Source organism: Furipterus horrens, unplaced genomic scaffold (genome assembly GCF_987537825.1).
Source record: "Furipterus horrens unplaced genomic scaffold, mFurHor1.1.pri manual_scaffold_3, whole genome shotgun sequence".
Classification (NCBI taxonomy): Eukaryota; Metazoa; Chordata; class Mammalia; order Chiroptera; family Furipteridae; genus Furipterus; species Furipterus horrens.
The window spans coordinates 21,321,576-21,346,364 of NW_028327173.1; the positions used below are offsets into that span (position 1 = coordinate 21,321,576).

A 24,789-nucleotide genomic window follows, 5' to 3' on the forward strand; every position below is an offset into this window, starting at 1 on the left:
GGCTGATGGCTCCAGCCTCTTGTCCTGTGTCCTGGTCCACACTGGAACGCTTTTGCCTCCCTCACGTGCTGTGTTGCTTCTCACCTCTGGGCCTTTACTCAGGCTGTTGCTTCTGCCGGAAATGCTCCCCACCCCTATGCCTGGCTAACTCCCACTCATCCTTTAAGACCCAAAACAGGCATCACCTACCCTGGGAAGTCCTCCCTGATCCTTTCTTTCCACCCTGGCTCTGGGCTACTCATCTCTTACCTGGAGGGTGGGGGCAGAAGCAAGTGACTTGCCCAAGATCATACAGCTGGTGAGTTGGAGCCAAAATTTGAACCCAGGTGCATTGGGCTCCAAGCAAAGCAGGCTGTTCTACGAGCCAGCTGAGGTGATCGTGGCTAGGACTTGTGGAAAGGAGCAGGAATCCTGAGGATATGGCTGGTGGTGGGTCTGAACTGGGACGGGAAGGAGGGGACGTGTTGTGGATCAATGTGTGTGTGTAGCAAGAACATTGGGGCAGGTGGGGATGCCTCTTTGGAGTTGGGGATGAACAACTAGAGGAGGTGCCCATCTTAGGGGAAGACCAAGTCCAGCTTAGGCCTGCTGCGTCTGAGAGCCCACGAGACAGCCAGAGGTATGTGTCAGGGAGGCAGCGGGAAAGCCGGGCCCAGAGCTGCAGGGAGCAGCCTGGACTGCAGGCAGAGACGTGGGGGTTGGCTGGTATTTAAAGCCCTAGAGTAGATGGACCACCCAAGTACTGAGGTCAGTGGGAGAGAGGAAGCTCTGCCCTAGCCTAGGCAGCCCGGCAGGGGCGCTGTGAAAGAGACTGAGATGATGGATGCAGGGGTCACTGCACACAGCTTTCCAAAGGGCTCAGGTGGCAGGGTGGCCCTATAGGACTGTTGGCTTCCATAGGCAGAAGTTCTTTTTTTGAAACTTGGGTCATTTCTCTGCTTCCTCCACTTAGTGTGGGACTCCTGGAGGGCAGGGCTCTTCTGTTTGCCTCAGGTTCCCAGCACTGGTTCCCAGTTTGGCCCGTAAGATGTGTTCAGAACAAATGGATGTCTTGATAGACGGATGGGTGGATGTGCCAGCTGCCATCAGGGTGCTGTGTTCAGAGGTAGCCCCTAAGAGGGGTTTCATTCATCTACCTATCCAACTTTTTCTCCCTTTTAGAGCAAAAATCCCACAATGACAGGGTGCTTGCCCCACTGCAAGGATCAGTGAGTGCTGGATGTCTCAGGACTGACAGTGCAGACCTAGGCTTCTGTCTGGGGCTTGAAGCCCAGTCCACATGTCCTGCCTGACCACCAGTGTCCATGGCACTGTTCGGCCATGGACATTCTGTGGGCCCGCTTCCCCAACCAGGGTGAGGGGTGGTCCCTGCCTGGCCAGGGGCCTCTTAAATGGCAGAGAAGATGCTCTGTTGCAGCTGTGGGACCCTAGGCAAGCCACCCTCTTTGCCATACCTTTCTGACCAGGGTCAGGCTTTGGGAAGCCTGAACTTGGCATTGAATTGAAGAGAAGGAGGAGAAGAGGACAGCTTTCCCAGAACTATCTGATGAACGGCTGAGTGCCATGGGGAGAGTCCTGGACCAGGACTGTTGAACCCCATTTACAGATGAGGAAAACGAATGCTCAGAGAATTGCAGATCAGTGCTCCCTCCTGTTGTGCCGTCTGTGTGGCCTGGAGCAAAGTGCTTCCCTCTTAGTGCCCTAGTTTTTTCCTCTGTGAAATGGGGTGGAAATTCTTGCCTGCTGCCCGGGGCTCTGATGAGAATGGCAGTGGGTACAGAAAAGCATGGTAAACCACCAGAGCTAGATAGCTGTGTAGGGTTGTCTTTAAAATAATTTTGATTATTATTCCTTTATTCATTCTGTCATGCAACTCATGTTATTAATAACCTCTGGACCAGAACAGCTGAGGGACTGATGAGCTGGACTTTGGAGACAGGCAGTTGAGGGTGAGAATCTCAGCTCTCTGCTTTCTTGCTGTATGACCTTGACCAAGTCATTCTACCTTCTTGAACTTCAGTTTCCTCATTTGTAAAATGTGGATAATGAGAGCACCTGCCTTTCAGCATCAGTGTGCCTGGCACAAGGTAGGCACTTGGCAGTGGCAGCCTCCTTGCTGTTATTACTGTTTCGAAGTCTTTCTGAGAAAGAAGTCCCAGGGATCTGGAGTGTTCAGGGAGAACTCCAGGCAGGAAGTGCTTGTGTGGGGCTGTGAGGGAAGGGCAGGTTGGTGCCTGTGGGTGGTGGGAGCAGGAGAACTATTAGAGGCAGGGACTGCCCTGGCCACCCCTGGGGAAGATACCCTGATCCCCAGCCTGGCCAGGCTCAGACCCAAACCACCCCCAGGCTGGAAGTGAGAGGCAAGGATTTTTGCATATAGGTATTGAGTTATCAGCATGTGGATATTTGCCCAACTGAGGACTGGAGTTTGCAAAGCAAATTCCCTGGAGGAGCCAACTTGCACAGATTTCATTTCTTGTCTTGACTCTGGCATCCTAGCCCTGTGGTGTTGAGCAGCAGCTCTCTTCCTTCACTCCAAGCCTCAGTTTCTTCACCTATAGCCTGTTCCCTCCTCTCAAGTAAAGATCGTAAGAAATCATTCCTATAAAAGGTCTTTGTTGGCGTGTTGAGACTGGATGATAACCTTACGGAGAATTTTCTCCTGCAGCCCTCCGTCTGCAAGCCCAGTAGGGGTTTCCCAGGTGTGTCGAACTAGGAAAAGAGGTTGAAGACACTTTTGGTCTTGCCTGTCAAAATAAACAAGTTCCTTTAGGCAGTTATTTGAGTTAGGTTCTTAATTTCTGTGAGAGAGAGATAAATAAGGAACATTAGATGGGAAGCAAGACACTGGAATACCTCTGTCCAGCATGGTCCCTGTAAGTCACTTCCTCACTTCCTCTAGGGTCACAGGAAGACTCAGACCCTCTGGAAAACTCAGCTCTGACGGCCCATCCTTCATACCTCCCTGGTTGAATGGCCTTCTAACTAACTGCACAGGCCTGCCAAGGGACGTGTGAGCTGAGGGCCACCCGGCAGACTGTCACATACTCCCACTGAAGAGCCCCAACTGCCCTGGCCTCAGGCCCCCTCCTGTGCACAGGGTTCTGACACATTCTTCTGGGTAGTGTTGCTCATGGCCATGCTTGTTTCTTAACCCTTTGAGTGCCAATGTCGCTGTAAGTGACGCTGACAAATTTTACCAAAAGTGCCAGCGTCGCTCCCAGAGACACTTTTTTTGATGGCTACAAATGTAAATACCAATGGAATAATTTGTATTTTATGTTTTGTTCTCTTTTTTTGTACCTCAGGTTATATATTGATATAATTTTTTCTCATGTTGACCCAAATTTCGAATTATGCATGGCACTCAAAGGGTTAAAGATAACTTTCCAGAAGTACAATTCCTTGGGTCAAAGGCCAATAACCATTTGGGTCTTTGTAAGTCATCCTGCCAAACTGCCTTTTAGAAAGACTGTCTGATGACTCAGGTTGCCCCCTGTGTTCTGATGAGGCTGTCTGCAGTAGAGGGTCATTGGTCATCAGGGCAGGGATCAGGGATGGGCAGTTGCCTCTGCTCTGTGGCCATTTACAAAGTTGCCCCAGGACTCCTCTGTGTCTATGGATTGGCGTGGGGGGCTTCTGTGTGGAATCCATGGATCCATGGGGTTGGCTCAGCAGCTGAATGCCCTTCTGGGGGATGGGGATTGGTCTGCCAGTTTGAAGAGGGTGCTGGGAGCACTCTGGTCTGGATGTGACCTTTGTCCTCTGGGCCCACTAAGAGAGAGGTGAATTCTAGACTTTTCAGCATGGAGATGTTCTTCCCTGGTCCTGGTAGGAGGCCTGCTCTGCTGCGGGTGATGGTTCCATGGGGCAGGGATCCCAGACACTGGCCTAGACTTGGGTGGGCACAGCTGAGGGCAGCTCGCCCCAGGCTGGGGGGAAGGGTCCTCTTTTCTGAGACAGCCCCTCTCTCCCCACAGGATGGCCGAGCCTCGATTTAACAACCCCTACTTCTGGCCCCCTCCTCCCACCATGCCCAGCCAGGTAAGACAGAGCGTCACCCTTCCGGCCAACCTCCCCCTCTTGCAGCTCTGCTTTGCCTGGGGTTTTGGCTGCGGCCTGCGGGGCGAGGGGCTTGCTGGTGGACTGGCAGCCCGGGAAGGGACCTGGCGTTGCTCAAGCCTCTTCAGTCCCTCTCCTGTCCTGCCCGCAGCTGGACAACCTGGTCTTGATTAACAAGATCAAGGAGCAGCTGATGGCCGAGAAGATCCGGCCGCCTCACCTGCCGCCCACGTCGGCCTCGTCGCAGCAGCCGCTGCTAGTGCCGCCGGCGCCGGCCGAGAGCAGCCAGGCGGTCATGTCGCTGCCCAAGCTGCAGCAGGTGCCCGGGCTGCACCCGCAGTCCGTGCCGCAGCCCGACGTGGCGCTGCACGCGCGGCCAGCCACCAGCACGGTCACAGGTACTGCGGGCGGGGCCTGGGTGGGGGGCGTGGCGAGGGTCGCCTGTGGCTCGGTGAGGGCAGAGGGGTGGGGCTTGGCGGGGTGGAGCTCCGGGTGGCGGTGGTGGGGCTCCTGTGACCAGCCACAGCCACCAGACTTCCTCAGACCCTGTACTGGAAGGATCCACCCCACTAAATCGACCGCACGAGGGCGGGCCCACCGGGGGCTCATCAGGGAAGCAAAGTCAGTTTAAAAACTTAGGAATCCAGAGAAGAACCCTGACCAGTGCTGGGGCCGGGTGGAGAGGTTGTGGGGTGGAGATTTTACTGGAGGAGCAGATAGGCGAGGAAAGGTTGGTTAACTAGGGAATGGAGCAGCGGGAGGGACCAGCCTGTGCAAAGCGAGTGTGGGCGTAGAAAGCAGGAGTAGGACGGTCTGGGTGCGGAGCAGTCGAAGGTGATGTGATGCCCGTCGTGCCACGGCAGCTGACTCCAGTTGCGCACCTGTGCATGTTTGCTAGGGTTCATCACTCCCAGCCACCCTGTGAGGTGGGTACTGTTAGTATTGGGTTGCACAGTAGACTGTTTTTGACTTACAAAAGCAGCAGTTTGTGCATTCACTTAACATCTCCTTTCGAGAGGTGAAGAAAGTGAGGCCAGATTCACAGTCAGGAGGAGGCAGAGGCAGGAAGTGTGGTTCCAGAGCTCGTGTGCTAAGCTAACCCTTTAGCTTTACCCGGTTCTGCTGAGGCTAGAGAGGAAGCAGGCACCCGATTGCGAAGGGCCCCGTGGGCCACTGTGTAGTTTGGACTTGACCCTCAGGCAGTGGGGAGCCATGGAAGGTTTTTAAGGAGGGGAGGGAAATGCTCAGATATGGGTTAGAAAGCTGGTTCTGGTTGCAAGATGGAAACCAGCTTGGTGGGAGATAAACATGGAGGCAGAGAGATATGCAGGAGAGGATGGCGGCCACGGCAGGGCAGTGGGGACTGAGAAGAGGGGACGGGGCTGGTTGCTGGACTGGATGTAGGGGTGAGGAATGGGAGGAGGGGCAGGAGACTCCCAGGCACTGCCAGTGAGATAGAACCATAGAGGAGGAGTGGGGGGTGGGTCATAAGCTCAGTCTTGGATAGGGTGCCCAGGGGGACATCCAGTGCAGTGTCACAGGGGTGGGGATGTCTGGTGGACAGGCTTTCTCTGGTGGCCACTGCAGCTGGGTCTTTGTTCCTCCCCTGGCTCACCCCTGCCACCAGCCAGGCACCCCTGCCTCTCTTCCCTTCTCCCTCCTCCTCTCACAGACACTCATGAATGATGGGGCTCTGTGAGCCTCCCCCAGGCCCCAGCCACACTCTGCACATTCCCTGTTAGTATGATTTTATTAAATTTATTTTTTTCATTATAAAAGTAACATTAAAAAGTAATATGAGGATATTAAGGGAAATTTGGAAAACAGAGAAACTAAGAAAAAAAAAATTACTCATAATCCCCTAGCTCTTAACCCAGCAGCTTACAGGGCCTTTTGGTCTATTTCCTTCCTTTTTCATCCTTTCGCTTTGCTTTTTAATGTGCATGTGTGTTTTGCTGAGCTTGTGGGAGGACTGTACCCATGACTTTCACTTGCTTTTCCTACTTGCCATTCTATCATAAACATATTTAGTGCATTTTTTATTTTAAAATAATACATAGTCATTATAGAAAGTTTAGAAATTGAAGACAAGCTGAGAGGAGGAAAAGTCCTAGTCCTACTATTGTTAGCATTTTCATTGTTTTCTCTATAATTTATTTTATTTTATCCTTTAATCACAGATGTAAAAAGTGGATGAATTCAACAGGTAAAAAACTCAAATAATATAGAAGCAAATAGACAAAGTATGAAAATCTCCTTTTATCAATAAATTATTTCCCCCTATAGAGCACCACAATTTACACATAATTTAGTTCGGTGCATCTCTGCTCACATCCATTTCTGTGCATTTACACACCTAGATGTTGTCTCTGTATACGTATGTAGTTTGGGTGTATGTTTTTTAAAATAGGTGGGTTCATACTGTCTGTTTCCTTTTTCACCCGATAGCACATTTTGGCCTTCTCTCTGTGTCCCTGAGTGACATCTGCTTTGTCGTGGCTGCCCAGTCCTCCATAATGAGTCCTCCACAACCCCTACTGAGGACAAACAGATTGTATCCAGTTTGACCACAGTTTTGTATGGAAGTTCCATGTATACATGTTTGTGTTCATGTGCAAATATTTCTTTAGGGTGATTTCTACAACTAGAGTTGCTTGGTCACAAGTTAGGTATATTGAACATATTAAGGGTTATTGCCCAGCAGTCCTCCATTAAAGGTGATAAATGCACACTTTTACCAGCATGTGTGACTCAAAACATATTCTCTTTTTCAATGCACAAAAAGATATTTTTTAAAAAGAAGCGTTTTCACCACATTATAGAAACCACTTTACTTTTTGTCTACTTAACCTGATACTGTAAATGTTTCTAGTTTCCTCATCTTAAAAAGAGTAACTTTTATTACAGAAGCTTTAAAAAGGTTTATTATCAAAGAGTTAGAAACTGTAGTTAAGCCAAAAAAATTTTTAAAAATTACTCCTAATTTTACCATCCATATCACATTTTGTACATCTACTTACTTTTTCTATGCATACACATACCTTAAATTTTTTATTTTTTTACACCCAGGCTGGTGTGGCTCAGTGGATTGAGCGCTGGCTTGCGAACTAAAGGGTTGCCGGTTTGATTCCCAGCCAGGGCACATGCCAGGTCCCCAGTTGGGGGAGTGTGAGAGGCAACTGCACATTGATGTTTCTCTCCCTCTCTTTCTCCTTCCCTTCCCTTCTATCTAAAAATAAACAAAATCTTAAAAAAAATTTTTTTTTTTACAAACATAACCTTTTTAATGGGCAGTAATGTTTAGTAGATGAAATTGATCAAAATTCATTGATTCTTTCCTTCCCTAATGTTGCATATTTCAGTTGCATCTAACTTTTACTATTATAACTAACACAATAGTGAACTTTTTTGTGCCTCAGTTTTTTTCTTTGAATGATTTCCGAAGTGCCTATTACTTACCTCAGTTTAGCTCTTAGGTATCTAAGGCATTTTACACATACCAAGCTTTCATTTTGTTATCCCTGGGTAATAATTTATAAAGGGAAGGGGAACCTTTGAAAGGTGGGTAACTTGCCAGAGTCACACAGCTGGGTGGCCAGGGCTGAGCCGGCCTCTGCAGCTGCCCCTCATCCCTGTCCCCACCCCCATGTCTTTGCAGGTCTGGGGCTCTCCTCCCGGACCCCGGCTGTGAGCACATCAGAGTCCAGTGCAGGCACGGGCACCAGCACCCCGTCCACACCCACCACCACCAGCCAGAGCCGCCTCATCGCCTCGTCCCCCACCCTCATCTCAGGGATCACCAGCCCCCCACTCCTGGACTCCATCAAGACAATCCAGGGCCATGGCCTGCTTGGCCCCCCCAAGTCCGAGCGTGGCCGCAAAAAGATCAAGGCGGAGAACCCAGGGGGCCCGCCTGTCCTCGTAGTCCCCTACCCCATCCTGGCCTCAGGCGAGACTGCCAAGGAGGGCAAGACATACAGGTGGGGGTCTCGGCTAGAGGGGGTCCAGGTGGGCTTGCGGCAGAGGCTTACACCAAGGGCTGTCCCTAGGAGCATAGCAATGAGGGCTGGATAGAGGGGCCCCAGGGGTTGAGGGTGGGGGCTAAGGCCCAGGGGGTAGGGTCACCTGACAAACTGCACCCACATTCTTTCAGAGGCAGTGTGGGGCTGCCCCACCACAGCCTGGGTCATGGGAGTCTGTTTCCTCCTCCCTTCGAGCAGTGTGCTCAGCCCTTGGGGAGAGTTCAAAACATGCCAATACCAGGGCTGCACCTGCAAAAATTCTGATTTAATTTGTTGTGGGGGTGGCGGATGTCAGGTGGGTCAGGTGTCAACTTTTCTTGAAAGCCCCCCCACTGGTTCTAAGAGGCAGCTGGGTTGACCCCTCGCCCAGAACTGGCTCTGGGCAAATCTTCACCAGGATCAGGAGGCCTCATTTCCTTATGAGGTGTCAACCTGTTGCCCCAGCTGCAGAAATGTGCCCCCAGGTGGAAGGGCTTTCTCTTCCACACTGTAGGTTGTCTAGGCCCTGAGCCTGCCCCTGTCTTTCCCAGGTGGGTCTGTGTCCCAGAGACTCCTCACAGCAAAGCCCTGTCCCTGAGGCACAGTCTCTCTGATGCAGAAGGTATCCCCTGAGCTGTACAGGCAGGGGGTGCAGGGGGTCTTCCCAGGCATGAACCTGCCTCTTACCCCACAGGTGTAAGGTATGCCCGCTGACCTTTTTCACCAAGTCCGAGATGCAGATCCACTCCAAGTCGCACACAGAGGCCAAGCCCCACAAGTGCCCGCACTGCTCCAAGTCCTTTGCCAACGCCTCCTACCTGGCCCAGCACCTGCGCATCCACCTGGGCGTCAAGCCCTACCACTGCTCCTACTGTGATAAGTCCTTCCGACAGCTCTCCCACCTCCAGCAGCACACCAGGTGAGTGGCTTACTTGGTGCTGACTTCAGCCTGTTTCAACTCAGCACCTGTGCCTGTGCAAGAACCTTCTCTAGGTGCCCATTGCCTTCAGGGTCAAGACAAAATTCCTTTGCTTGTGGCGTTCAAGGCCTTTTATGATGTGGCCTTTGTGGACCTCCCTGGCCTCAGCTCACACTCCTTCACTATCCTTCTCGTTGTTTCTCAACTGTAGGTCTTTGCACATGCTGTGTCTTATACCTGAGATCCTCTCCTCCTTTACCCTGTTCCTCTGGCCCTCTCCTATCCATTGCTCAGTCCAGCTTCCTCCAGGAAGTCCTCCTGGGCCCCCCTGAGCTGGTTCCGCAGGCCCTGTGCCTCCCCATCATAGCAGTGGTAGGCTGTCTTGTACTTGCCTGGTTATTTGCCCACCATCCCCAATATATTGGGAATTCTTGAAGGCCAGGGCATGATCTCCTCCAGTTTCACATCCCCAGGGTGTGCCACAAGCATCTAGGCATATAGAATAAATAGAACTAGCTTTTATAAGGCCATTTAACAAATAATTACAGAGCCTCTTCTATAAGCTAGAGGTGAATGTGGTGCTGGGAATACAGCAATGAACAAAAGAGACAAAAATCTCTGCCTCCTGGGGCTTATCTTCTAGTCTAGTGTGTGAAAGGGAGACTCAGAAATAAAAATGCGTTTCTCATTCTCTTGTCTCTCATTGTGGATTTGACCCCATAAGTTTGTTTCAGCAATTTTCTGATTTTTGTCATTACTTGGATTTTTTTTTTTTAAGTTTGGCCATTTTTATGTACACAGGGGTATATGTAATTAGGTGTTGATTAATCAAGTCCCTGTGGTTGTATTGTTATTGAAATTAGAGCATGTGATGCTCAGATTTGAGAGTTAACATCGGTCAGGGGCTCTGTAAAGCCCTTCGGTCATAACTTTAATGTGTGTGTGAGTGTGTGTGAGTGTGTGCAAAGTTTTCTTATCTTATTATCTAAAGGTAGGAACCTAAAACCAACCACTTCATCCCTATCAGGTTTGCCTCTACAACCTGTAACAGTAGGGTACCATCTTTTTGGAGAATCCCCTAGTTTGTTGATTTTCTGGGCTTGCAGGAATGACTTTATGCACAGCCTTAAAGACTGCCACTCCACAAGCCCCAGGGGGCAGATCCACCCTCTCAGTCTCAAATCAAACATATCCTTGGTTTCCTGGAGGCCTCGGGAGGCCACCCATGAAGTACAGTCCTTGTTTCTTACTATCAGGCTTGTCATGCCCAATTAAATGAAATTTGTCTTAAATGTGACATTTCTGGCATGGTCATGGCTACAGATTTGATCTACCCAATTATATCCTATTAGGAAGGAGGGCAGATTCTTACTGAATCTACTTATAGAACCGGTAATGATCACAAAAAGAGAAGGGTCTCAGTAAAGGCACTTGGAGTGTTTTTTAATAATTGTTCTGAGTAGTGTTGTAGACAAGGCCAATTACCTATGTGGTTTTCAATAGAACTATTATTTTTAAGTTTCCCTGGTTATTCATTTGTTTATATTTATGTTAAATTGTTATTGTGTTTCCCCTCCAGAATTCTGCAGGGTTAGTTGGAACAAGGCACCATTTAAGGAATATTTTATTCCAGCTTGTACAAATGTAGCCTCCTAACTTGAGGATTAGGGATAAATCAAAGAAAAAAGGGATTTTTCTCACATGCCCTTTAGGAAATAACTAACTAGAATTAAATCACTTACAAGGTCAGAATTCCTGTCCCGCTGATCTTGGGCAGTTAGTTTGCTTTGCAAAGTTGTTTGCTTCTGGACTAAAGACTCTTGGGTCCTGCCTTGGCCTGAAGCAGTGTCTGGTCAGGGTGGTGGGGAGGCCACCACCTCTTAATGTTCCTTTCAGAAGACTCAATTTCTGGCCTGCAGTTCCAAGCAGAGGCCTTTAGGCAAGTGTGAGAGGGGAAATCAGACCTGTGGCTAAGACCAAAGGACTCTGGTCTGTTTGTTAGAATAATAAACAATATCAGAATGGAGGAGAAGGGAGTCCTCTATAAAGATATAACAGGTGGTCAATTTTTCAGGCTAAAAACATAGGCAGCAAGGGCATTGACCCCCATCTTCAGGGTCTTTTAATTTATCTCATAAACTGTATGTTATGATTAGCACACTAATTGTTAAGTGTGGTTAAAGCTAGAAAAAAAATATTTTTATGACATCTCTGTTGATATTTATTGTGCAAGTCTCTGCACATGAAAAGTTGTTGGTTTTTTCCCTCCATCTTAAAAAATACACTATATAAATATATCTATATTATATATAATTATATGATATATAATTATATTACACATGATTATATGGTATATATGATTATATTATATGTGCTATTACTATATTTTATATTTATAAAATTATACATAATTATATATATTCATAAAATTAACTCAGGGAGATTGAGCTCTCTTTGGCTTTGCCAACTTTCGTGTCCTGGGAACTTCATAGGATAGCTTTCACTCTAGTGTTCTACTGATTAAAAATATGGAAAATTCAAAACATATCCAATTATTTGGATCACCCCTCTTTTCATGAAGAGAAGAGGAAATACTTGGTGTTGCCCAATAGCCATCTGGAAACTCCAAGAACCTTTAGGTGTACAAGGCACCTTGGTAATTTTATTAGTCTGGACTTGAGAAAGGCTGTAGCACAAAGTTGGCAGAGTGGGCAAGATCTGCATATCCGTCTAGTAGTAAATAAACACACCAGCCAGCAGTGATAATTATTAAGAATCCTAGTTTTCTCAGAAGTAGACTTTTGTTTACAAATATTACTTAAGACTGCAACAAAACAAGCAACAAGAAATTAACAGGCCATGAAGGAGAGGATTTCATCAGAATGTTCCTTGACAGGGGCGTTGCTTTCCATTCCTGAGGGTACAACTGTGTGTGTGTGTGTGTGTGTGTGTGTGTGAAAGAGAGAGAGAGAGAGAGATTTTAGTTCTTTTTTTTTTCTTCTTTTTTAAATCGTCACCTCAGGATATGTTTATTGATTTTAGAGAGAGAGGATGGCAGGGGGCTGGGGGGACATCAACGTGAGAGAGAAACATCCACCAGTTGCCTCCAGTTTGTGCCTCAACCAGGGATCAAACCCGCAACCTTTCTGGCATACAGGACAACGCTTCAGCCAACTGAGCCACCTGGCCAGGGCTTATTTGGGTTCTTAATGGTGAAAAGCCAAACCAGCAACATAAGGGTTGTAACAACATTTAGGGACAAATAGTCATTAGACGGTAGCACATATAATTAAACCGGTGTATCCTAACCCACTGACAAAGAGGTGGGGGTCTCAAATGCCCACAAGTCCCAGAACCTTTTCGGCAAACAAACTAAAGAAACAACCAGATTTCAGGTTCCCTGTTTTCTACAATTCCTGGTTTTTGCCCCTCGATAGAGAACCCAACAATCAGGGCATATAATCAAACCCATCTTCCCAATGTTATTGCCAATAATGAAGGGAATAAAAAAGAAGGTCACGTCCAAAACTGAACCAGCCCTGGTCAAGGGATACAAGTGCAGTTAGAAACGGGTGAGCAGGACTCACCCTGGTTGTTGAGAAAGCTGTGGCTGGGAGTGTTTGGGGGCAGTGTAGTTGAGTGGTGCTGGTGATACGGAAGCATTGTGGTGGGACCTCCATCTGTAAGAAAAGCACAAGTGAAGAAAAGCAGGTGACTTGCAAAGTGTTGCAGAAGTCCAGACTCAGGAGGCTCAGGTCAGTAAATACTAAATACCACATGCATTTAAAGAGACAGCTTTGTGGTGAGTCTGTTCACATAGAAAAACAGCAGAGGTCTCAAGCAATTAGCACCTTGTAAGATCACATACCTGCAGAAAGCACCATGCAAAAGTCAGGGAGAACATTGTTTTGTTAGGGAGTTAGGGACAGAGAAGGGTCTGAGTTTTATTTGGGGGTGGGGCGGGGAACTCATGCTAGACATAGTGACTCTGGATTTGTTTATTCAGGCTGCAAGTGTTTTTTGCCTTTTTTTTTTCCTGGCTGTGTGATGTTTTGTATGTGTGTAATGATAATTGTGACAAGGGCAGATGTCATTTTGTTTTCTCAAGTCTGAGGATAGTAATGGTCATAAAATCGCCACAACTACAGGGTGGGGCAAAAGTAGGTTTACAGTTGTGAGTACACAAAACAGTTTATTCTTGTATTATTGTGTGTTAATTATTGTATTCTTTTCCATGTCAACAACTGTAAACCTCCTTTTGCCCCACCCTGTAGTCCTTGTCAGAAGGCTCCTATGTGCTTGGCTTGGTACAGGTGTTTACATACAAGGTGCCCATAATGTCCTTATAAGGTGCGAATTTGTATTTCCTAATAAGACATAACGAATCTGAAAAATACCACAGAGAGGGAAGGTAAACTTTCAAGTTATGAATGAAGGACCAAGGAAGGTTAACTTCACTGTCGCTACCATTGTTTTAGTTATATATCACAACATGGCTGAAACCATTCCATATAATGTGTCATTTATTACCTGGGAAGTAAAAGATAACTGATAACTAATGAATCCTTAGTAATTTTATTTAAACATTAAATCAGTTCTTTTCTGTTGTTTTCCATAAATTATTTATCTTAAATAGAAATGAACATATTAAACTAACACCACAAAAATATTTTATGAACACCTTTTATATAAGTCATTTAATTTTTCTGGTCTTTATGATCCTTATTATCATCCCTGTTTTAAAGATGAGGAAACAGGCTCAGGGAAGCGAAGTCACTTTCCCAAAGTCACCCCACTAAGAGAAAGCAGAAGTTAGATTCGAGCTCAGAGCACCGAGGAGCAGTCCATTCCTTAGAGGAAAGAAGGGACTGGGATGTCAGGCTGCAGGAGAAGCTCACATGGGGGTGGACGTACTAGGCACAAGAGCAGAGAGAGTCTTTGGGGTGTGGAATGGGGCTGGGGCAGTGGGGCTGGAAGGGCAGTTGAGGGGTAACCATTTCAGCCCAGCTTCCCTGTGATACATATGCCTGGAGTCAGTTTTGAGCTCTCTGTCACCATAGGTGAGGGAGCCAGAGCCGGGTGCTTCCCTAGTGGGAAGAGAAGGTCCCTACTACTAGAGGGTTCTGGTGTTGGAATTGAAGGTTTGGTCTGACTTGAAACTCAGGGACTGAAGAGCTTTGGGGCTGGTTATGAGTGAGAACAAGCAGCCTGGTCCTTCATTCATCCAACAGTTGCTCCCTGAAGCCCCTTCTGAGCCAACCCAGTGCTGGGTGCCAAGCACAGGGACAGATAAGTGGTCCAAGGCAGGCTCTGGCCCAAAGGCACTCCCACCACAATCTGGGAGGCTGGTGGGTGTGGAAACTCCCATGAGAGGGGAAGTACATGGTGGAGGTTGGGGAGGATCAACTGGGTTGAGTATTGAAGGGCCCATAGCCCTCCCTCGTGAGTGAGGGAAAGGGTGTTCCTGGCAGGGGAATAGCATGAACAAAGTCTCAGATGCTTGCTGGGGAATGTGTCTGCACATGTGTTGGGAGGAAGTTGGTAAGATGTCCCTCTTGGGAGAGCATTGGTGGGAGGGGCTTTAGAAACAGGCCTTGAATGCTGGGGCAGGAGGTTTGGACTCTGTTCTGGAAAGAAGAGAGAGAGAGTGGAGGGTGGCAGGCAGGGACGTGACAAGGTCAGATCCTTGTGCCTCTGTTGTGTGGCAGTCAGAAGGGAGAGGCAGAGGCTGCGAGTCCAGGCAGGAGGCTGGACAGCTGGGGCTCTTGGGGAGAAGGCCACATGGGGACTTTCCTGGTCAAGAGGTTCTTGGTTGGGTCCCCAGAGGACCATCAATCAGTTGGTCAGTGAACACTTGTGAAGTACATCTGAGGAATGGATGTGGATTACATTGGACATATTACTGTTGTCAGTGACTGACTTCAGAGAAAAAACTCACCTCCCTTCAGTCAATGACTGTATAAGGTCTGTCTGGAAAAAAGTCCAGCCATTGTTAATACGAGAATGGTTTGCGCAACATCAATGTAACTGGGCAGCCAAGGCGAGTGGATTGGAATGTGCATGTGTGAACAATGACGACTTCACTGTACTAGTCAGTGGGGGCAGTAGACACTGTTGAGTGAGTATGTGTACTTCCCTCGCATTCAAAATGAGCGAGTAGAGCAACGAATCTGCGTCAAATTTTGCATTGAGCTTGAACATTCCTCCACACAAACTATTCAGATGATTCAGAAGGCTTTTGGGGATGATGCAATGAGTGCAGCGCAAATAAAAGTGTGGCACAAACGCTTCAAAGATGGTCGAGAATCTGTTGAAAGTGACCTACGATTTGGAAGGCCTGCAACAAGCAGAACACCTGAGAATGTCGAATGTGTACAGGCTGCAGTCAGCACAGGTCTGCGACTGACAATGGAGAACTAGGAGCTGATCTGGGGATTCCAGAAACTACTGTGTCTGAGATTTGGATGCAGGATCTTGGCATAAAACATGTTGTGGCAAAATTCATTCTGCGGCTTCTGCTACCAGAGCAGGAGGAACATCGTGCTGCAGTTGCTAATGGCCTGATTCAAACCGCTACTAACAAACCAGGTTTTCTCAAGAAGGTCATAACCGGAGATGAATCGTGGGTCTGTGGCTATGATGTGGAAGCGAAAGCCCAGTTGTCCCCGTGGAAGTCGCCTGGTTCTCCGCGCCCAAAGAAGGGTCGGCACAGTCGCAGGAAGATCAAGACCACATTAACTGTGTTTTTGATTGGGAAGGTGTTGTCCACCATGAGTATGCCCCTCCAGGCCAGAAACTTAATGAGGAGTACCACCTCAATGTTCTTCGTTGGTTGAGAGATGCAACATGATGAAAATGGCCGCAGCTATGGGCATCTGATGATTGGCAGCTTCATCGCAACACGCCCACTCATGCATCATGTCTCGTGCAGTTTTCTGATGAAACATCAAACCACCCAGGTGACTCAGCCCCTCTACAGCCCAGATTTGGCGCCCTGCGACTTCTGGCTTTTCCCAAAATTAAAATCACCTTTGAAAGGAAAGAGATTTCACACCATTGATGAAATTCAGGAAAATATGACGGGGTGGCTGATGGTGGTTCCACCAAAGGATTTTACTGAGTGTTTTAAACAGAGGAAGAGACGCTAGGAGTACTGTGTGAGGTCCCAAGGTGTCTACTTCGAGGGGGACTGAGGCGTCATTGTCCTACGTGCAATGTTTGTTGTATGTTGTATCTTCTTCAATAAACGTCTCTATTTTTCATAGTACTTGGCTGGATACTTTATAGACAGAGCTTATGTATTGAATGCTCTCTGCTGAGCTGGTGCCAGGCCCTGGAATGATGGTGGTAAAGGGGACTCTTGCTCTCAGGAGACAGCCAAGAAATCAGTGACTGGAAAGTGACAGCACACAGGGGTGGGCTATGGGGGCCAGACCTTGTCTGGGGCATTGGGGAAGGCTGCCCTGAACAAGGTGCTTTATATTGAGAACAGGAGTGTGGGTTTCAGCCAGGTATTAGCTGAGAGAACAGTGTTCCTGGAAGAAGGAACAGCCTGGATAAAGGACTGGAGGTAGGAAGGGACTTCAAATGCTAGCGGAGTCTGTGAGGCTGGAGCCTCGGGGCAGGGGAGAGGCGAGGACTCTGGGATGGGTATTGTGGGGTTTCAAGCAAAGTAGGCACATGTCCCTTAGTTCCCTCTGCCACCGGACCCCTACCTGAATGAATCCCACAGCCCCAGGGGGAAGTGAGGGTGGGATGAAATGGGGGGGATTCTGGCATCAGGCAGTCAGTCCAGATGACTCCTAAGGTCCTTCCATTGTCAGGGTACTGTAGCCTGGGTTAATGTCCCCAAACATGTGACACCCAGAAATGTGCAGGCAGAGTAGGGGTTCTCAGAACTGGGCCAGCCCAGCTCCACTTGGCCTTGTACCTGACAGCGGGCTGTCCCTGTCCCTCGGATCCCAGTCTAATCGAGAAGACAGGAGGGCAGCCTCCCCTGCTGAGGATGCAGCCAGGGCACAGGGGTGACCAGCAGACTCATCAGTGAGACATGGTTGCCAGGTGCCTTTGCTGTGTGACAGGCAAAGAAGAGTTCTTCAACCAGGACATAGGGTGTGTAGGAACAGGGAGCTGAGGCTGGATGTCACTGCAAAGGGCCCTGAGTGACTAAGGGTTTTGGACTCCTCTGGCGTTTTAGTGGGCAGTCTGTGTCATGGGCTGAGAGGGTCCCTTATTCATGCCCATCCAGCACGGGTCCTGGCCAGAGGGGCCTCTGCTTGTTTGATGAACGTTGACGGGCAGAGCAAACCCAGTCAGCGAGGTGGGAAGGAGCCACCAGCCAGCAGCCTGAGCTGGTTCTCCCTCCACCTAACACTTGTCTGCAAAGGAGGCAAATGAGGTTCAGACCCAGCCAGCATTTCACTCCCCACGTGGCTGGCACAGAGATTTTGCCAGAACAGATGATTAAAGGCAAATCCAGGGTGTTATGAGAAGGCTCGAGTGTGGAGAGCGGGGAGGGCCTCTTGTCTGTGTGTGCTGGGCTCCTGATCCCCACGGACCTCATCTCATCCACCTCCACATGCACCTGGCTGAAGAACAGGCATGAACTGCACCCCACACTTGAACTGAAAACACAACCATCAGCCTTCAAGTCACCGTCCAAAGTTAGCTTCTCGAAGAGGCCCCACCCTGGCCTCCCTGTTTAAAACCGCACCCCCTCCCTCCCTGGCACTCACGTTCCCACAAGGCAGCGGGTTGGTCTGTTTTGTTCCCTGAGACATCCCAAGCACATAGCATGGGTACCCAATGTTAAATGAATGAATAATAATAATAATACAAGTGTTTATTGAGTGCTCACTTGTGCCAAATACCTGGCTAAGGCTCTTACATGTGTTATCCATCCATCCTCACAAGGCTCAGGGAGGGAGGGGCTGTATTTTGTACCAGCTGAGGAAACTGAGACTCACTGATCTGCCTAAGGTCACCCAGCCAGTAAATGGTGGAGCCAGGCTGCGAACCCAGGAATGGGGGGAGCAGAAGGGATTCACAGGAAGGACACAGAGGGGCTGAGCTTCAGGGCCACCCTGTCCTGCCTTGTCTCAGTAGCTGGAGTGACCATCACGAGCATGTGCCTGACATGGGGAGGGATCAGAAAATAGAAATTGGGGCCAATCAGAGGGAGATGTCTTTTCGAGGGAAAGAGGCTGGTGGGCAGGGAAGATCCTGACAAAGCTGTAAGTGTGATCTAAAGGTGGGTTTTTTTTAGATGAGGGGCAGAATGCAGTCAAAGCAAGCTCTCTGATTAGCTGGAGGTCTGGGCCAAGTCTCTGAGTGGGTGCTGGTAGGGGGTTGGGTTCAGCAGGGACCCTGGGGAGCAGGGAGGCTGGAGTCACAGACCACCAGTGGGAGGTGAGAGGAAGGAGAGGGACAGGTGGCCTTTGAAGTCTCCAGCTCTTGGCTGTGGCTCACCTGGGGAGCGTATGTGCAGTGGAGCCTGGGAGGCTTTGGGGCCAGAGGTGTGGTGCAAGCAAACCAGGGCTTGGGGGCTGGAGCTGGCCTAGGGGTGTCTGTCAGGGACCTCATCTCATTGGGCTGCCCATTGCAGAATCCACACAGGCGACAGACCCTACAAGTGCCCACATCCTGGCTGCGAAAAGGCTTTCACTCAGCTCTCCAACCTCCAGGTGAGTGGCCACCTGCCTCTTGCCCAGCAGGTGCAACAGTCACCTTACTGGGAAGGGACATACTAAGGGGGTAGGGCTGGGGGAGGCTTACTGGTCCCTGACTCCCCCTCTGCTCCTACAGTCTCACCAGCGTCAGCACAACAAGGACAAGCCCTACAAGTGTCCCAACTGCTACCGGGCCTACTCAGACTCCGCCTCCCTGCAGATCCACCTGTCAGCGCACGCCATCAAGCACGCCAAGGCCTACTGCTGCAGCATGTGCGGGCGGGCCTACACCTCGGTGAGTGCTTGGGTTCCCGGGGTCCTCTCCCTCCCTGGGCCTGGCTTCCTCCACCTCCTCCTCAGATCTGTACTGACTCCATTTTCCAACAAGAAAACTGAGGCCCAAGAGGAGAAGTGGTTCCTTAAGATCACAGGGCAGCAGCCTCCCAGTTCTCTTGTAGGCTGCCCCAGGCCAAGCTCCCAGCCCCCTGGCAGCCTTAGGGTTCTGAGGCATGGTCCCCTCCAGGCCCAGGAACACTAGGCAGTGGACGAAGGCTCAGCACCCTGCTTTCCAGAGTCAGGGAGGGAGAAAGGCCGTCCTCCTCTGGGGAAGCTGCAACTCCCCTCATGGCCACAAGGTGGCACAGTGACTTTGCCCAGAGCCACCCTCCGGTCAGGGAAGGTCTGAACAGCGCTAAAAAGGTCATTGCATGCAGCCCCCTGTCCCTGGATTTGATTTCTCTATTAAGGGCCTTTCAGAACCGAGACGAGGGAGTCCAGGTGAGTCACCTGTGTGTGTGTGCTTGTGGCTAATGAAATATTCTGGGTAGCAGACTCCCGAGTATACCCAGATCGAGGTCACTGAGCCTCAGTTTCCTCATCTGTCAATGGAGGAGGTGATTGTTCTTAACTCACAGGGCTGTTGGCTGGCAGGGTCGGTGTCTAAAGTCAATATATTTATCCACTCAGTGTTTACTGAACGCTTGTGCCAGCACTTGGGAACCGGGATGAACCAGACAGGCAGATTCTTGGCCCCCAGGGAGGTTAGAGGCATATTAAACAAGTAACCACACAAATAAATATGCACTGACAGATTGTGGTAATTGCTCTAAGTAGGGTTTCTCAGCCTTGGCCCATGTTGGCATTTGGGCAGGTAACCATTTTGCTTGGGGGCTGTCCTGTGCATTAGAGCAACGTTCTTGGTCTCTGCCCACTAGCCACCCCCTCCCCAAGTTGTGACAACATGACCAGGATGCTTCCAGACTTCAACAGATGTCTGAGGGTAGGGGAGAAAAATCACTACTGATTGAGAACCACTGCTATGATGGAAGATATGTTTTGAAAGACAGCAGCAGGGAGGACAAAATGGAGTTGGGAAAGAGAGATGGGTCCTTTAGATGAGGTCTTGAAGGACAGTAAGCCAGGGAGAGGAGGAGAAGGAGGAGGAGGAGGAGGGGAAAACATTTTCATGCAGGGGAGCAGCAAATGCAAACCCCTTGAGGTATAACAAACTCAGTGTGTTCTAGGACCTGAAAGAAAATGAGGTCACACAGGCTGTGGCGCCTGTGAGGGGGAATGGGAAGCCATTGGGAGAGGGCTGTCTGGGAGGGTATTTTTGCAAGGACACTCTGGCTGGAGGGGCGCAAGGATGGCAGACAGGGTTTTCAGCAGTGCGTCTGTCAGCTGCCAGCCAGGGCTACAGCTTGCTGAGTGCTGAGGATGTGGCATTTCTCCTTCCCTGGAGTTCAAAGGGCAGAGGAGAGTTGAGAGACTGGGAGGACAGAACCTGCAGGGCCCAGGGCCCTGTCTATGTGGGGAGCCCCAGAGACCTAGGAGCCCAGTCATCTAACCTTCAGTTAGACGCGGCCCGAAGTTCTTGACCCTCCTTTACACCCTCCACTCTTAGAGGAGGGACTGCCAGCGTTCGTAGCTGTGGTTCTTAGAGGGGATCAGTTCGAACTCTGGGGAGAAAGGGGGTCGTCACTCACCTGGCCTGAGGCTAGGCCTGAGTGGACTCCACAGAACACAAATAATTACCTTTAAAAAAACCGAACATTTTAATGACTAGATTTTTAAACAACCTTAATATGTAAAAGAAACATTTCAGAATAGTGAACCCTCATGTTCCCATCAGCCCCTAGAACCATCAAGCAATCCTGCTTTATTCATATTTCTGTTTTTTTGAAGTAAAAACAACATATTGTTTCATCTGAAAATGTTCACTTAGTGTCTCTAAACATAAGGTCTCTTTTTATAACATATCCACAATATTTTTACCATAAAATAATTCACTGTAAGTTCTTAATATCATCAAATAACCCAGTCAGCATTCACATTTCATTTGTCTCATGAATGCCATAATTTTACTTAGAATATTATTAGTTAATCAAGATCTAAGTAAGATTTCTACGTCACACTGGGTCAGTATATCTTTTAATCTATTGACTCTCCTCACCCCTGCCTTTTTTTTCTTTGCAATTTATTAATTGAATAGTTTCATAGTTTGGATTTTGCTGATTGCTTCCCTCTGATGTTGTTTGATAGCATGTGACCTCCACATTTGAGGGCTTCCTCTGCCGGATTCTGAGCAGATTGAGGTATGAGGCCAAGGAGTGGCAGGTGGGAACCAGAGCACCACCCTGCAGCCTAGTGTGAGGGCCTGGGGGCCTGCAGGTGAGCCTTGGGCCACCTTGCCCACCCATGCTTGGGTGCCTCAGGTCAGATTTAGCAGAGCCGGTGGGAGGCACTAAAAGGAACAAGCTGAGCATGCCCAGTTTATGCTTCCAAAGTCACAACCAGATCAGGACCCACTTCTCCCCAAGGGAGGATAGAGTGGGGATGCAGAGGCCGGGGCTCCCACCACCACCTGGAATGAGATGCACAGACGTGGGAGGGAGTGGTTCCCTCAACCCTTACTGCATATGAAGAGCTTTATCCACACTACCCTAACAACCCTTTGAGATTGTTCCTGCCCCATTCCTGCTTGCAGAGGAGGAAACCGAGGTTTGGAGGGGCCAGATGACTTGTCCAGAACTAGGCTCAAACCCAGGCCTGCTGCTTTACCTTCACTGGGAGCACCAGCCAGCCAGTAAATGACAGCTGGCCTGGCCCTAGGGAGTTCTGGGTGGGCACTGCTGAGGGGCGAGCCTGGTGCCTGCTGGCTCTCCAGACAACACACCATGGGTCAGTGAGCCATCCCCCAGGCCTGCCCATGCAGTGTCCCTAGAATCCATGCCGGATGCTCATCTGTCCCTCACTGCTGTGGCTGCTCACCACTAGCTGGCCCATATGCCAAGGAGCCCTCCAGTGGCCACTTGTGGCAACTGCAGCCTTTTCTGCCTTCCTGTTGGTTTTATGTTCTGACTCTCCCCGCTGCCCACAGGAGACCTACCTGATGAAGCACATGTCCAAACACACGGTGGTGGAGCACCTGGTGAGCCATCACTCACCCCAGAGGACGGAGTCCCCCGGCATTCCGGTGCGAATTTCCCTCATCTGAGCCGACCCCAGGCGCCGCCCTGCCCACTGGCAGACACAGACCCAGGCAGCACCAGGCCCCGACTCCCTCCAGGGCCCTCCAGGAACAGCTGAGCTCTCCCATGACCTTCCTGACCTTCCAGAAAGCTTGGGCCGCAGAAGCCCTGCCCGGTCTAGCTCCGGGGGTGGCCAGGCCAACTGCAAGATTCTGGACTGTTTGGTGGCATCCAAAGACGATCTCAGAGCACTTTGAACCTCTCTGTTGGGTTTTGTTTTCTTCCTCCCCTCCTTCACTTCACTGTTTTTTTTTAAAAGTTTGTTTTGGAAATAACAAAAAAGATATTTATTGGCCAAGAAGTTGGTGCTGCTAAGACCGAGAAATTAAGAGTCGGACAGATGGACACAGAGAACCAGAGGGCAGCGTGGGACCTTCTCTTGCCATGGCCTTAGGTCCTGAGGGAAGGCTCAGACCTGGGTTTCTGGACTACAAAGGGGGTCCCTCCCTAGTGGGAGGGGACAGGAGGCAGCTAGAGTGAGCCACTCGCCCTGGGTGCTCAAGCCTTGAGCTGTACCCTGGGCAACACTGACCAGAGGGAGGCAGCAGCTACCCAGGCTGCAGGAGGCGAAACAAGAGGGGCCGTCGGGCGATCCGAAGGACCAAAGGGTGCAGCATTGGGCTGGGCTGGGCACCCGCCCAGGGAAATGGGGTGGGGGTGGGCTGGGTAAGACTTGGCCCCCCACTGCCCTTCAGACCACCCCAGTCTACCTCGGTGCTGGCCAGGAAACCTATTGGCTACCTCTCCTGCCATCCCAGACTGTGGGCAGGGGGATGGGGAGGTAGTGGGTCTAGGGCTAGGGCCTCCTCCATAATTTCCTCCAGATGGGCCATTTCCCAGGGAGGGGTTATCTGTCTTCCCTGCCATGGAGGGGGAATCCCCAGCCCAGGCCCTAGGCCTCTGCGCAGGGGAAGGGATCCTCAGAAAGGAGGGTCCCCAGGAGCAGCCCCTGCCCTCAGCCCCCACAGACACACCCCAATCTGAAAGCCATGCGTGTCCGTGTATATAGGAACTATGTATAGAGCCCGGAGAAGCCCCCCTCCATCCCCCGGGAAAAAAAAAAAGAAAACTAGACAGAAACTCATCTATATATTCTGTATCTGGAGTTCCGTTTTGAATATTAACTGTGTTATTTTTATACACTTTTTAAGCCTTAACTCACCATTGATTTACCAGTTTAACGTTTCCTGGGGTTTCTTTTCCCACGGGGTTCTCTGCCCCCACCCCCACCCCTTTGTTTGACTTGCGTCGTCTGATACTCAGTATTGTAGCTTTTGTCCGCATGTTACTACCCTGTAAATACGCTGTTATACATACTGTTAACACCCTTTGCTTTTTCTATGGGACCTCCAGGCCACCATATTTAGAACTAGTTACCTTATTAAAAAAGAGAAAACAGTCTGTTGGCTTCTCAGTTTGCATCTTGGTGGCAGGGAGGTGAGGGCAGGTGCCCCTCAACGTTTCAGGAAAGAAGTTTGCATTATATTTAAGAAAAGGGATGGGGAATAAAAAAATCAAATGTGGGGGAAAACACTAAAGGGGGCAAGACACAAAGGAATTCCAAACCCTCTGCTCTTTGTATCTCTCTGTTATGAAGAATAAACTGTACCTGCACCCAGGTGGCAGTGGTGTGTGGTGTGCTCTGTGCGAGGGCGGGGCTGGGGGGCACCTTTCCACTGCTCCTCTCCCCTCCCCCGCCCCCAGACTCGGGCAAGAAGGGAAATGGCCGCTCACTGTGGGCTGGTCTCCAGCCGCTGAGCTGAGTACCTGGTGTGGATCACCTCATACCGCCCTGTGAAGGGGACAGCAAACCAAGAGGTATTTTGCTGAAGATCATGCTGCAATTAAGGAACATAAATTTAACCCTGGTTTGCCTAGTTCGGAAGCCTTTTTAGACGTATGGGGCCCATCAGTGAGGTTTACTGTCCCTTCTTCCAGAGGGGCAGCTGCGTCCTGTTACCCCAGCCCTCTTTGGGAGACCATCATGAGTGCCCTGATTTATGGAAGCTATTCCTGTGATGGAGGGGACCAAGAAGTCCCCTTTACATATGTTTGCCCCATGGAGGACAATGTTTTGATTCCTGAGGAGAGAAATGCAGGAGTTAATTCCCTCAAAGTTTATCAAGGCGGGCCCTGTGCTAGGCATTATGGGAGAGAAGTGACTCAGCCATGAGTCACCATGGGGCTCTGTTGGGAGCTCACTCCTCTGGACCCTGGCAGTCCTTGCATGTGGGAGATGCATGGCTGCAAGGTGGAGAAAGCCCAATGCAAATGAAGGTTTATTGGCTTACATGATGACATTGCAGGATCAGGTCAGCTTTAGGGCTCAAGGATGTGTCTCTCCACTTGGCTTTGTTCCCAGTCAGCTTTATCCTCCGGCTCTTGTGGAGTCGGCAGCTCCAACCTTACAGCCCCCAGTGTCCCAGCAGTGAAGCTTCTGTCTCTCCCAGAAGTCCCAGCAAAAGCCTAACTGGGTCTTCCAGGTTTGAATGGGGTTAGGTACCATCCCTGAACAAGTCCCTGTGACCAGAATGTCTGTACTCGATTGGCGGAGGCCTAGAGCCCATCCTCTGCACCTGGAGCGGAGCGTGAAACCCGCATCTGAAGAC

At 49.8% G+C, this 24,789-nt stretch overlaps 1 protein-coding gene across 3 annotated transcripts in view; it reads left to right on the plus strand.

Moving 5' to 3' along the window:
• ZNF362 (zinc finger protein 362) overlaps positions 1–23,802 on the plus strand; it is a 36,905-nt gene extending 13,103 nt beyond the window's left edge. For 2 of the 3 annotated variants that reach the window (XM_090269056.1, XM_090269057.1), the window contains 7 exons: positions 3,981–4,044; positions 4,214–4,460; positions 7,721–8,042; positions 8,758–8,982; positions 18,587–18,665; positions 18,787–18,945; positions 22,030–23,802. In XM_090269056.1, the coding sequence (XP_090125182.1) occupies positions 3,981–4,044; positions 4,214–4,460; positions 7,721–8,042; positions 8,758–8,982; positions 18,587–18,665; positions 18,787–18,945; positions 22,030–22,146 (1,213 nt within the window). In that variant the 3' untranslated portion in view covers positions 22,147–23,802. Of the gene's footprint in view, positions 1–3,980; positions 4,045–4,213; positions 4,461–7,720; positions 8,043–8,757; positions 8,983–18,586; positions 18,666–18,786; positions 18,946–21,191; positions 21,245–22,029 lie in introns of all 3 variants that reach the window. The other variant, XM_090269058.1, reaches the window with a different exon arrangement.
• Positions 23,803–24,789: the final 987 nt, after the last annotated feature.